General features: G+C 38.7%; 2 protein-coding genes across 5 annotated transcripts in view; one reads left to right on the plus strand and one right to left on the minus strand.

Annotated features, from left to right (window-relative positions):
* LOC127847680 (uncharacterized) overlaps positions 1–13,964 on the plus strand; it is a 391,129-nt gene that overhangs the window by 256,595 nt on the left and 120,570 nt on the right. The gene's annotated exons all lie outside the window — the stretch shown is intronic.
* Positions 1–13,964, minus strand: part of LOC127849058 (dynein axonemal heavy chain 7-like) — a 73,829-nt gene that overhangs the window by 10,762 nt on the left and 49,103 nt on the right. The window contains 14 exon segments of the mRNA XM_052381781.1: positions 273–470; positions 2,069–2,194; positions 2,850–2,945; positions 3,133–3,310; positions 4,225–4,376; positions 4,701–4,865; positions 5,839–5,988; positions 7,040–7,153; positions 8,154–8,387; positions 9,300–9,512; positions 10,393–10,520; positions 10,876–10,978; positions 11,498–11,666; positions 13,793–13,902. Of these exon segments, the coding sequence (XP_052237741.1) occupies positions 273–470; positions 2,069–2,194; positions 2,850–2,945; positions 3,133–3,310; positions 4,225–4,376; positions 4,701–4,865; positions 5,839–5,988; positions 7,040–7,153; positions 8,154–8,387; positions 9,300–9,512; positions 10,393–10,520; positions 10,876–10,978; positions 11,498–11,666; positions 13,793–13,902 (2,136 nt within the window).

A 13,964-nucleotide genomic window follows, 5' to 3' on the forward strand; every position in this document is an offset into this window, starting at 1 on the left:
TACCAATGTATATAAATATGTATTTTTATGCATTTGTAGTCCCTTAGAAAGTAACATTTAATTTAAGACCTTTCTAACTAGATTCTAGTTTTTAAGGCTTCACCTCCAAACCTTAGATACTGATGAGCAGCAAACAGCATAAAACCTGAACAGACTGCGAGTTACTCGCAGGCTGTTCTGGTTTTACGCTGTTTGCACATAGCTCTTTTCCCTTTGCTTCTGAGTGGAAAAGGGTTTATATGGGGAAAAAGTTCCATCAAAAGCCAACTTACCGTAACATACACACTCTTGCCGGTACCTGTCGGTCCCACAAAGAGGATGGCTTTCTGGTGCTGTACCAGAAGGTTCATGATGTGGGTGTACCGTACGGTATCCACGGTCGGTACGATGATCTCATTAAACATCACGTCCTTGGGTATGGGAGGCGTGTCCTTCAGCTCTTCTGTCCACGGTACCCACTTTCCTGCTCCCTGTAAATTAAAGGGCCAGGTTAACTCAGTGTAAGTCTTTTTGTTTTTTAAACTGTGCTTAATGCATGAAGGTAGTCTGCAGTCTGCACAGGCTATTCAGGGGCGACACTTTCTACTTTTAAGGAATTTTTTCGTGTAAAGGAACTCTCTCTTCTGAGTATGTGGAAAGAGTTGTCCCTGATAAGCCTGTGCAGTCTGCAAAGGCTTATCAAGATGACACTTTATGCCTAAATTGGATTTTCCATATGTAGAGACTTAATTAGAGACTTCATTAAAACAACAAGGGATGTGTTTGTCACAAACACAATGCTCCCTACTGGGCCGCTTTGAAGCCATATATTTTACCTTTGACCTTGAAGAATGACCTTGACCTTTCACCACTCAAAATGTGCAGGTCCATGAGATACACATGCATGCCAAATATCAAGTTGCTATCTTCAACATTGCAAAAGTTATTGAAAAAGTTTCAACAACAAAAATGTTATGGGCAATGTTTAAGTCTCAGAAATTTGGACTATAAGGTGAAGGTCATTGAGGGGTCAAATTAAAAAACTAGTATGTCAGAAGAAAGGTCTTGTCCAAAGGGATATTGTGTCCAAGTATGAAGTGAATCAGTTTACGAGTAAGAAAGTTATGGGCAATTTTAAAGTTTTCGGACAGACGGAAGGACTGGCTGAAGGACAGACAGACTGACTGACGGACAGTTAAAAAACAATATGCCGCCCTTCGGGGGCATAAACAAATATAAGAGCACAAAGTTTTGTCCATGATTAGCCTGTGCGGACTTCACATTACGCACTTTCATTAAGACCTGTTTTCAAAGAGTGGGACTCAAATGGATCGGGTTTCAAATTTTCCAATTTGCTCTAAAAAACCTCTAGATGACATGAAAGATTCACATCACCGCTGACCTACTTACTTCCTTAACAAACTTGTAATCATAGACGCATCCCTTAGGTGGATATGGGTTTCATGTAGGGCTAGATTGTATTTACCTCCTTGACAAACTTGTAGCCGTAGACGCAGCCCTTAGGTGGATAGGGGTTTCATGTAGGGCTACATTGTACCTACCTCCTTGACAAACTTGTAATCGTACACGCAGCCCTTGGGTGAATAGGGGTTCATGTAGGGCTACATTGTACTGACCTCCTTGACAAACTTGTAATCGTAGACGCGTCCCTTAGGTGGATAGGGGTTCATGTAGGACTTCAATGTACGTACCTCTTTGACAAACTTGTAATCGTAGATGCGTCCCTTAGGTGGATAGGGGTTTCATGTAGGGCTACATTGTACCTACCTCCTTGACAAACTTGTAATCGTACACGCAGCCCTTGGGTGGATAGGGGTTAATGTAGGGCTACATTGTACTTACCTCCTTGACAAACTTGTAATCATAGACGCGTCCCTTAGGTGGATAGGGGTTCATGTAGGACTTCAATGTACGTACCTCCTTGACAAACTTGTAATCGTAGATGCGTCCCTAGGGTGGATAGGGGTTCATGTAGGGCTTCATTGTACATACCTCCTTGACAAACTTGTAATCGTACACGCGGCCCTTAGGTGGATAGGGGTTTCATGTAGGGCTACATTGTACATACCTCCTTGACAAACTTGTAATCGTACACGCGGCCCTTGGGTGGATAGGGGTTCATGTAGGGCTTCATTGGGGGTTCAACCAGCTCCGGGAGACTGAGCTTCAATCTTGTATCCTCTGACATGCCTCCCTGAGGATCAAACAGTGGAATCACATCAGTAAAATGGTGTGGTGTAGAAATATGAGTGAAACAAAAACAACTCGTTTTTTACCCGGCAAGGCCCATGTTCGAACTTGGCCTAGACATCATCTAGATACAACTTCTGACCAAGTTTGGTGAAGATCGGATGAAAACTAATTGAATTAGAGAGCGGACACGGACTGACTGACAGACAGACAAGCTCACTCCTATATACCCCCTTAAATTTCGTTTAGTGGGGGTATAACAATCTGTAGAAACAAACAAACCCATGGCCACTATGCATGAAGGATTCCTTGACTTAAGAATTATGAATGGACTTAACACACAAGAAAATTACTTGAGAGATTGAATAGATGCAGGCTGGAAATTGTGTGTACTTCATTAATCCTTTCCCACATAAGAAGCAAAGTTAAAATGGCTATGTGCAACCAGCATAAAACCAGAACAGCCTGCGAGTGACTCGCAATCTGTTCAGGTTTCATGCGGTTTGCTGCTTATCAGTATCTAAAGGTTGGAAAGGAAGTCTTTAAAACTTGAATCTAGTAAGAAAGGTTTAATGCTTAAAAATGAATAAAAAAAGAGAAGAATTTGTTGTTGAATATGTGCCGAGGACAGTTTTTGAAATGTTTGTCACACGACCTACCGACATAAGTTCCTTGAGAAGTTTGTCAAACTTCACCCTGCCATCATCTGTGCACGAGCCACCGACAGACCAGGTCAGCGCAAAGAAGAAAATGCTCTGAAAACACAAATGAGAAATTAGCATGAATTTGAGATCCTTTTGTGGGACACAAGCTTTCTATCAACGTTAGAAAAAAGTGAATCAAAAGTAACTGTCATGACATCCAAAGTGAGCAATATATTTTCACTATTTTGAATTGGACATCTGTAATGATCCAATTAATTGCGTTTTTTGAATACTGCACCTCAAGCCATGTCATGGTCTCCCGCTCCTCCATCGCAGAGATCTTGGCCACGTCCTGGAACTCGTCCATCTGAACATCCATCAGGTTCATGAGGGACTTGATTAGGTTGGTGTCCGATGTGGGCGCTAGCTCCTTGACTCCGCCCTTCCTGATCAGCTGGATGCAGGCGTCGCAGAACCTGGTATCGGTAGACAGTAGGTTAGTTTTGTGTATACCTGCTTAAGATCTTAACAAAATGTATAAGCGTTGCCCTTGGAAAATGGGGCAAAATGCATTTGCGTAAAGTCTTGTCCCAGATTAGACTGTGCAGTCCACACAGGCTAATCAGGGAAGACACTTCCATTTTTTACTATGTATTTTTGTACTAGCCTGACTACTTTTTTCTGCATATAACAGCGTTTTTGATTAAATATTGAAGAAAAAGGTGGCTAAGAATTTTATGAAAAAAGAGGAATCATATTTTTTAAATAAGAATAATTCCATGTTTGTTTTCTACTTTGTAATTAAAAATGCATTACCAACTTTTTTCACTGTTAATTATAGTTGAAAGAATGTATCTTTTATGGTGGAAGGGTTATAATTCTATCACAATTTGTTACACAGCTTGAACACGCTTGGATAACCAACATAATTAATGTTCATCAGAAGTAAAGATTGAACAAAAATTAGAAAAAGAGAGTTGAGTCCACAAAATCTGATGACATATGAATGGACAAGTGCCATGTTGAGCCTTGTTCTGGGAATACTAGGCTAAATGCATGTCAGTAGATTTTTTCCCCAGGTAAGCCTCTGCAGTCCGCCTTAATTAGTCCGCCTTAATTAGTCCGCCTTAATTAGTCCGCCCAAACTTTCCGCTTAAACTGGACTTTCGTTTAGAAGTGAGTTCCTTTAAATTAAAAATTCCATAAAAGTAGAAAGTGTTGTCCCTGATAAGCCTGTGCAGACTGCACAGGCTAATCTGGGACAAAACTTTACTCACATTGATTAAGCCCAGTTTTCTGACAAAAATTGTGGTAGTATTATGGCCCTTCCACTATAATAGGTACTTTCATTCGTTTGTTCTTGCTTAATCTTATATCTGTTGTATTTTACCTCTCAAACAGGTCATGAATGGTGCTCTTGTGCATCTCGTTGACCGCTGGGGGCATATCCTTGAGCCACGACTTGACCAGCGGCCGCCAGCCCAGGGTGGACGGCTCCATGTAGATCATGCCGCAGCGCGAGACCGTGGCAGGGGAGGCAACCTAGCAAAATAGGTCAAAATTGAAAGCTGGGGAGATAAACCTGAGATCGACTACAGGTACGATTAATGTAGTGGGATTTTCTAGTAAAGCCACATTAAGTTTTAGTTTATTAGTTTGTGTTGCAAAAAAACTGAAAATATCAGGGGAGGCAGCCTGGTGAACATGGCAAAATTGTATGCAGGGGAGGTAAACCTGAGATCGACTACAGGTACAATGAACGTAGGGAAACTTCTAGTAAAACAACATTCATTTTAAGTTTATTAGTTTGTGTTGCAAAAAAACTGATGTTTTGGCATGCTTGAAAACATTGAAAACTTGTTTTACCTCAAGGTCCATGGGTTCAAACATCAGGTTGGTGGTGGGCGCGAGCTGGATGATCTCTCCGCTCATCAGGCACAGCTTCTTGTTGTCGTCCAGCACAGTGTTCATGTTCTCGATCCAGATGGCATCAACAGGGCCGTCAAATATCAGCCACTTCCTGTCTGGTGTCTGGAATTATTTTTTTGTCATTTTTGAAAATCATAGAAAATTTTACAACCAGATTGTGTCCCTACCATGTGTCTTATTAAAGAAAGAGATGCATTAAAAAAATTATACGGACCAAAAAAATATCTCAATCTTCTTTTGTTCTATATTAAGTCAATATTTAATCATAAAAGCTTCATTCAGGGAAAACTGGGCTTAATGCATGCACATAAACTGTTGAATCCAGATTAGCCTTGAATATCTCAATCTTCTTTTTTCCATATTAAAATATATAAACCTAGTTCAGGGAATACTGGGCTTAATGCACGTCAATAAACTGTTGAACCTAGATTATAGTCTGTGCATATAGATAATAATAACTATCTGATAATTATGACCTGAACTTTTTTCTGGACTTCTTACTCTTTTTCAGGACTACCAAAGTGCTACAGATAGTTACATCAGGGGTGTCAATTGGCCAAAATCTAAAATCCTGAAAAAAGGCCTATCGTTTTGGAGCCAGAGCAAAAAAGGGTTAATAATTCATGTAACTTTGTTTACTATTGTATATAACTTATGTAACTTTGTTTATTAGTATATATAACTTTGTAAACATTATGTCAAAGTAAAATAATTTGTGTTTAAGATGACATTTTGTGACAATAATCTTACAATTCCAGAAAAAATCCTCTGATTTATATCGATATCAAAATTGGTCCTTAAGGGCCAAAATCCTGATTTCAGGCATAATCCTAAACTTTGACGCCTCTGTTACATGTCTGAGCAACATACTGTATAAAGTTAGTTTCTATCCACGGAGATATGTTGAAAACCATGACAAGTATCTTCTGAAAGTACAAAACTATATCTGGAGCCATCTTTACTTAACAGTTGATGTGGCAAAAGTTGGTGTGCATTATTACATGGCTTAGTATGGTAAGTATCTGTAAGAAGTACACAACTATACAAGACTGTATCTACAGCCATCTATACTTACAGTTGATGTGGCGAAAGCTCTGTACGACACGGCCAGCACGCCGTCCGACCACTCGTGTGAGACTGGGTCGAAGCAGCCGTAGAGCTGACCCATGGTGATGGCCTTCGGGTTGATCACAGTGATCTGAACCTTGTTCTCTTCCATCAGACCCTAAAATGTAAACAGAGGATATTATAGTTAAAATATAAAACTTATTAATTTAAGCTCATTTGCATCATAAGCCAAAGGATTAATGAAACGCTCTTTTCCTGAGTAGAACCAGTACTAGGTGTCGTTGGGGGAGATCTAAAGAACACACACACAGTGGGGATCAAACTCATGACCTCCTTGTCGCTAGGCAGACACCATACCCACTGTGCCATAGCTACTTAAAAATATATAGTAAAATATACACAGAGGTTACTAGGTTTGTGATGATTTACATCTGACTTTTCTTCATGCATCCCTGAGAGAGCCAAAATCTTACAAGGTAAGTAACATATCTTACCTTGCTTATCTCTTTCAGTGCGGGAACCGAATTTTGAAGGCCTTTGCAAACAGTTTGGATCCAGATGAGACGCCACAGAACGTGGCGTCTCATCAGGATCCAAACTGTTTGCTATTCTGATAGTATTCTTTGAAAAAAATTAAAGAAAATGCTGATTTTAGAAATTCAGCAGAAGACATTTTAGCAGACGACAAATTTCCCAGCATGCAAAGGGTTAGGATGCAGTCCAAAATTAGCCTGTGCTGTCCACAAAGATTAATCAGAGTTGTAACTTTCATTCTTAAGATGTTGTTTCTTTTTGTAAGAAGAGACTTCCTTTGAACAAAAAACACCATAAAAGGGGAAAGTGTTGTCCCTGATTAGCCTTTGCCGACTGCAAGTTCCCAGAGCAAAGCAAATATGTAATCTCGCAGCATTTGATACAAAAGAATATCATGACAATTATTTAAATTTCATTAATCTTATGTCTTTCTATTGTCATTTCTTTCACATTTTTAATATTTTTTTTTTATTTCCTACAATTTCATTTGATAATTTAATCTATAATTTAATTTCTCATATTTCACATCATATCATTTCTCTTATTTCACATCATATAATTCCCCTTATTCCAAATTCATTTCTCTTATTTCTCAAAGTTCACATTGTTTCAATCACTCATTCCAATTACCACTGATTTTCCCATATTTCACACACAACTCTCATTTCTCTTACCTTCTCATGAATGTCGCCCAGGGCTGCGGCCAGCACTCTGTAGGCGGAGGTCTTGCCACCGAATGGTTCACCGACAATCATGAAACCATGACGCACAATCATCATCTCGTAGATCTGAGAAATGGAAAATAAAACTTTTTTTTAAAGCAGTTGTATACTATCTTTTGAACTGTAAAACCATAGTGTATTAATTTGTGTACTGTAAAACCATAGTGTATTTTCTTGTGTACTGTAAAACCATAGTATTTTTTTGTTTTATACTTTAAAACCAAAATATATTTTGTTATGTACTTTAAAACCATAACATATTTTGTTTTTGTACTGTAAAACCATAGTGTATTTTTTTGTGTACTGTAAAACCATAGTATTTGTTGTTTTGCACTTTAAAACCAAAATATATTTTGTTTTGTACTGTAAAACCATAAAATATTTTGTATTTGTAGTGTAAAACCATAGTGTATTTTCTTGTGTACTGTAAAACCATAGTATTTTTTTGTTTTATACTTTAAAACCAAAATATATTTTGTTTTGTACTTTAAAACCATAACATATCTTGTTTTTGTACTGTAAAACCATAGTGTATTTTTTTATGTACTGTAAAACCATAGTATTTGTTGTTTTGCACTTTAAAACCAAAATATATTTTGTTTTGTACTGTAAAACCATAAAATATTTTGTATTTGTAGTGTAAAACTATAAATATCTGTACGCAAAAAGTTTGTTGTTTTAATTTAACAAGAGCACACCATAACGGGTGCCTGCAACACTTGGCTGCAGGTGCAGTTTTGAATAAATGAAAGCTTGTCAGATTTTTTTTTACCTTGACCTTTGACCAAGTGACCCAAACATGGGTGTGGGGTGTAGAACTCATCAAAGTGCATCTACATATGAAGTTTCAAAGTTCTAGATGGAAGCACTTTGATTTTAGAGCCAAATGTCAAGGTTTTAGCATGACATGGACGGCAGACGACGAGCTTGCTATGACAATACCTCGGGTTTTCTCCGAAAACAGCCGAGCTAAAAATTGATGCAGTTGTTCCTGAGGATAGTTTACTACATACTTGAGGGAGATGCAGGGAGGGGGTTAAATCAAATGTCAAACAATAGACTGTACCTGCTGTATTTTCTCGAGGAAGAAGTCAACACACTGCAGATTCATCTTGACGCAGTTGTCCCGCACATGCTCATTGAGGATTTCGTAATCTGGTTCGGGTAGTTTCACGCCGGGGAAGAGATCCGAAGTGATACCATGGAATAGGGGCAGGTCGTGGCTCAAGAACTTCGGAAGGTTGACATCAATGATGGAACGTAGCATCAGAATGTTCTCGTCCTCGTCTGGGTATTTCAGCTGAAGAAACGATGAGAGAACATCTTTTACTCTTTACCACTTAGATATGCACTTTGACAGGTTTATAGACCCTGACCTTAGAAAATCAAACACAATTTAAGACCTTTCTTGACAGATTCAAGTTTTAAATTCTTTATTTCCAACCTTGATACTGATGAGCAGCAAACAGCATAAAATCTGAACAGCATGCACGTTACTCGCTGGCTGTTCTGGTTTTATGCTGGTTGCATATAGCCATTTCCACTTTGATTCTGAGTGGAAAAGAGTTAAAATTGTCCTTCTGAAAACTGGTTCAGTTGGTTGTCATTTTTGTTACAGAAGAGAAAAGATTGGGGACATTTGAACAAGATTAGTTACTGAAAAGCAAATAAAGAATTGTATTTAGGTATTTCAAGAAGAAAAGTTAAATAAGCGTTATTTCTGATTTAAGTGTCTTCAAGATAGGCAATAAACCATCAGCCAAAGTCAAATATTAGGCTTGCCTAGTGATTTTTTATGGTTTATTTTGAGCCCAAATACGGTATCTCCCCGCCCCCCCCCCTTAAATGGAATATATTTTTCCCCTAAAATTAAAACTCCCCTATAAATGTAAGCTTTATTTGGAAAAAATAAATTGGCTAAATATTGTAAAAAATACAAAGTAAAATTCATTTTTGGATATGTTCCAAGCTATTTTTATCAAACCAAGTTTGAGTTTAATATAGTTTAGCATCTGTAGCAAAGTCTTTGATAAATGTTAAAAAAAAAAGAATTTAAACATGTTATCATGCTTATCAAAGAAATAAAATAATTCCTCTCTCATTAACAAATTTTTACAAGGGCAAGCAATCTTTCCTTCTAAGGTGAACAAAAAATCTTAGGACTAGATTCTCAAAAAAAACATACAAATAAGCCAGACTGATCGCAACGTACCTTTAAGTTTCCGGCAGCTGTCAAGACAGACTTGACGGCCCTCATGCCGTAGTCGTAGTGATGTTGGGAAGACAGCTGCTCCGAGCACAGTCTGTACACCGCCACGATCTTGATTGACAACGGGCGGGCATTCACGAAACCGCACGAGTACAGCGAGATCTCAGCGATAAGCGCGTAATCTGGCACCATCATCGCCACTGTACGGAACAACGCCTGCAAACAATTTGTTATGAATTCAGTGAATTTTTTTTATTATTTTAGTATATAAATTTCCAAATAGCTATACTTTTCTTTATTTTTCCCTTTTCTAAGCAATGCACCAAATAACTAGAAAATATGTTTCAGGTCAAATAATTAAAGGTTTCGGTAGGAAAAATGAATTCATGAGTGATTTTGTTAAATGTTTGATGAGGTAAAACTTTAAACATGGATTTGTTTCAATCACCGTAGAAAACTATGTCCCCAAAGGGATTGATAGGAATTCAGTTACTCTTTAAGAAATATTTTATGACATAATATTTAAAATACAGCTGTTTTAATATTATCATAACGTTTGGGCTTAAGAGCAAGATGAAAATAATAAAGTGGTGCCCATAACTTGAGGTAACATTATTTTTTAACTACATTAGCTTTGCTTCTATTTTCTAACAAATGCATTTCATATTAGTACCATAACATTTTACCAACCACTTCAACAGTCACACAGGAATTGTGTCCCACTTTAGGGGAAAAATGGAGGTTTATGTGAAAATTGTAATCATTCTTATTGCAAGTTGAATAAACACACTCAAGCGAAAAGGATGGCACCTGGAACTCATGGGTGAATAGAATGATGATAGACCCTTAATTATTTTAGCTGAATTGCATTGAAACCCATAGGCTATTTGAAACGCTCTTGAGTCAGTTTCCTGGGTAGAACCAGTACTTAGTGTCATTTGAGTAGAGATCTAAAGAACACCCCCACAGTGGAAATCCAGCCCATGACCTCCCTGTGGCTAGGTGGAAACCATATCCACTATGCCAAGGGCGACTATGGATAGACTTATGAGTGAGTAGACTTATGGCCGAGTACTTATGGAGAGTGAATTTCTACCTTAAGGTTGTCAGGCAGCTCAGAACGGCCAGCGTAACCAGGGTTCATGGTGATAAACACGGAGCAGGTTGGGTCCAGTCGGATCTCTGTGCCTTCAAACACTAGGCTGTCTGCGCCGCTGTTAATGGCTGGAGATATAAGGGACAATAAGTATGTGTTTAAAATAAACTGTTCATATTTGAGAATCGATCTGGGAAAATAGGGTTTAATTCGTGTGTGTAAAGTATCGTCCAAGATTAGCCTGTGTAGTCTGCACAGGCTAATCTAGGATGACACTCTCTGCCTAGACTGAATTTTGGCTAAGAAGAGACTTTCATTAAACTAAAAATTCCGTTAAAGCTGAAAGTGAAATCCCTGATAAGCCTGTGCTACTCTGGGAAGACACTTTTGGCAAATGCATTAAGCCAAAGCTAGGCTCATTAATATCTTAATAAATGCAGAATGTAGAGTGCGTCTTAAATATAGAGAACAAAACAAACAGACCTCTTTGGATGGTCAGGATCTGCTGAGCTACGACAGACAACACCTCAAGGTCGATACGGTTGAACTCGTCGAAGCATGACCAGGCGCCACACGATGCAAGGCCCTGAAATTAAATTAGAGAAGATTTGTGGCTGAAGACTGACTGTACCCTGTAAATACTGTACATTCATCTATATATGTCAGCATACATTTTTTTTTTTTTCAATAAATAACTTTTTTGTGGACGCATATGTTGGTTTGTTTTCGATTTTGGAAAAATACATGAGGAAAATGCCTCTGTCATTTCTCTATGTGTTTCTCTTAAATTAATGGATCGCTCAACCAACACAATCAACGAAAATTAAGGCCCATGATAAATAATTAGTCTACAGTAATGGAAAGCATGTTTATCGTAAGCAGGTTAATTCTTATTTCCTACAATAAAAAGCGGTGTCTTTTCATTTATTCATAGATGGAAACCTCCCATTTAGCAAAGCGCATAAATACATGGATACATTCATGAGCTTGTAACATGCAGTGTAAAGAAGTTATCCCATCAAGACAAATATCCAAATATGAATATTTTGTTCTCTTATATATATATTATATACATTTTTATAAATTATTACAACCGTTTACTGACCTTGAAGAATTTCCCGAGGGCGATGTAATCCAGACCGTCGGAGCAGTTGAAGACGACGCACTGCTTGGCAACGGCCTTGGCGAGATCCTTGGTGGTCTCAGTCTTACCGGTTCCTGCCGGGCCCTCCGGGGCGCCACCCAGATGCAGCTGCAGGGCACCAAACAGGGTCCTGGGGAAAGTGCAGGAATAATATTTGAGTAAATTTTGTGGGGATTATCGTCAAACTGTGGTATATCTGCTGGTCATTTCAATACGAGATCCCACTCCAATTATGAGGGATAAGTCTTTAAAAACTCTATATTACGCGAATTTGAAATGAGACATCACATAGGGAGAGAGTAGGGCCTAAAATGAGACATCACATAGGGAGAGAGTAGGGCCTAAAATGAGACATCACATAGGGAGAGAGTAGGGCCTAAAATGAGACATCACATAGGGAGAGAGTAGGGCCTAAAATGAGACATCACATAGGGAGAGAGTAGGGCCTAAAATGAGACATCACATAGGAAGAGAGTAGGGCCTAAAATGAGACATCACATAGGGAGAGAGTAGGGCCTAAAATGATACATCACATAGGGAGAGAGTAGGGCCTAAAATGAGACATCACATAGGGAGAGAGTAGGGCCTAAAATGAGACATCACATAGGGAGAGAGTAGGGCCTAAAATGAGACATCACATAGGGAGAGAGTAGGGCCTAAAATGAGACATCACATAGGGAGAGAGTAGGGCCTAAAATGAGACATCACATAGGGAGAGAGTAGGGCCTAAAATGAGACATCACATAGGGAGAGAGTAGGGCCTAAAATGAGACATCACATAGGGAGAGAGTAGGGCCTAAATGAGACATCACATAGGGAGAGAGTAGGGCCTAAAATGAGACATCACATAGGGAGAGAGTAGGGCCTAAAATGAGACATCACATAGGGAGAGAGTAGGGCCTAAAATGAGACATCACATAGGGAGAGAGTAGGGCCTAAAATGAGACATCACATAGGGAGAGAGTAGGGCCTAAAATGAGACATCACATAGGGAGAGAGTAGGGCCTAAAATGAGACATCACATAGGGAGAGAGTAGGGCCTAAAATGAGACATCACATAGGGAGAGAGTAGGGCCTAAAATGAGACATCACATAGGGAGAGAGTAGGGCCTAAAATGAGACATCACATAGGGAGAGAGTAGGGCCTAATTTCCTTCTCTTATGATAAGTGCACATTCAGTAAGAACAGAAAATACAGTAAATTCATTTACATTCATCGTCATGAAATTTTGTGGTTGAAAAAACAACAATAATATTTTGAGTACATGGAAACTGGGGTTTCTGATTTAAGGGAGGGGGGGGGGAAAGGAGACATTTGTGTCTGTCAATTTTTCGAAGTGTTTATTTGTTTATTTTAAATTCATGGATTGGCCGAACCACGGAATCAAGAAAAATTAATGTACCATAAATAATAATGATTTAACAGTACTTACACGGCTCATTAAATCTCAAGCTATCACAAATATTGTATATGTAACAGGAGCAAAAATATTTACCATGATCTTATTCATGAAATTATTTCATTTTTTTAAATTTAATTCTTGGTTATGAAGTTTACCATAGTTTCAATTAATAAGGGCAAGAAGTTCCCAAGAAAACGTCCAGAAATTAAAACTGGTTGGACAAGAACAGATTGACAGAGTGAAACACAAAGTGGCAACTTTTGTATTTCCTGCAATTAATTCAAGGAAACATACAAACTACATCTACAGTACTTGAACCTAGCTGCGGGAAAACAGGGCATCATCCATGTGTGTTAAGTGTTGTCTCCAATTAGCCTGTGAAATCTGCACAGGCTAAACATGGACGATACTTTCCCCTTTATAAAATTTTTCTTTTAAAGAAAGTCTCTTTTTTAGAGTCTAGAGTGCCGTCTCTGACTGCTCAGGCTAATCAGCCATCTCTGACTGCGCAGGCTAATCAGGGACAACACCTTACGCAAATGCATTAAAACACTGTTTTACAGAGCACGGCTCATTTGTGTCTTGTTCTGAGAAAACTGGGCATAATGCATGTGCATAAAGTGTCGTCCCAGATTAGCCTGTGCAGTCCGCACAGGCTAATCAGGGACGACACTTTCCGCCTAAACTTGATTTTCGGCAAGGAGGGACTTCCTTGAAACTAAAAATACCATAAAAGCGGAAAGTGTCGTCCCTGATTAGCCTGTGCGGACTGCACACGCTAATCTGGGACGACACTTTACGCACATGAATTAAGCCCAATTTTCTCAGAACAAGACACATTTGTATACTGTACCTGTAACATCTGTCAGTGAGGGGGGTGATCACAAGACGGCCTGAGTTTCCAAGATACTCATAGCCGTACTTCAACATGGCGTTGATCATCCTGGTTACCATGCGGTCATCCTGACAGAAAAAGAGAACAAAATATTTTGGTTATCTTTTTGTAACATTTAAACAAGTGATAG

The sequence above is a fragment of the Dreissena polymorpha genome, chromosome 10, assembly GCF_020536995.1.
Source record: "Dreissena polymorpha isolate Duluth1 chromosome 10, UMN_Dpol_1.0, whole genome shotgun sequence".
Taxonomy (NCBI): Eukaryota; Metazoa; Mollusca; class Bivalvia; order Myida; family Dreissenidae; genus Dreissena; species Dreissena polymorpha.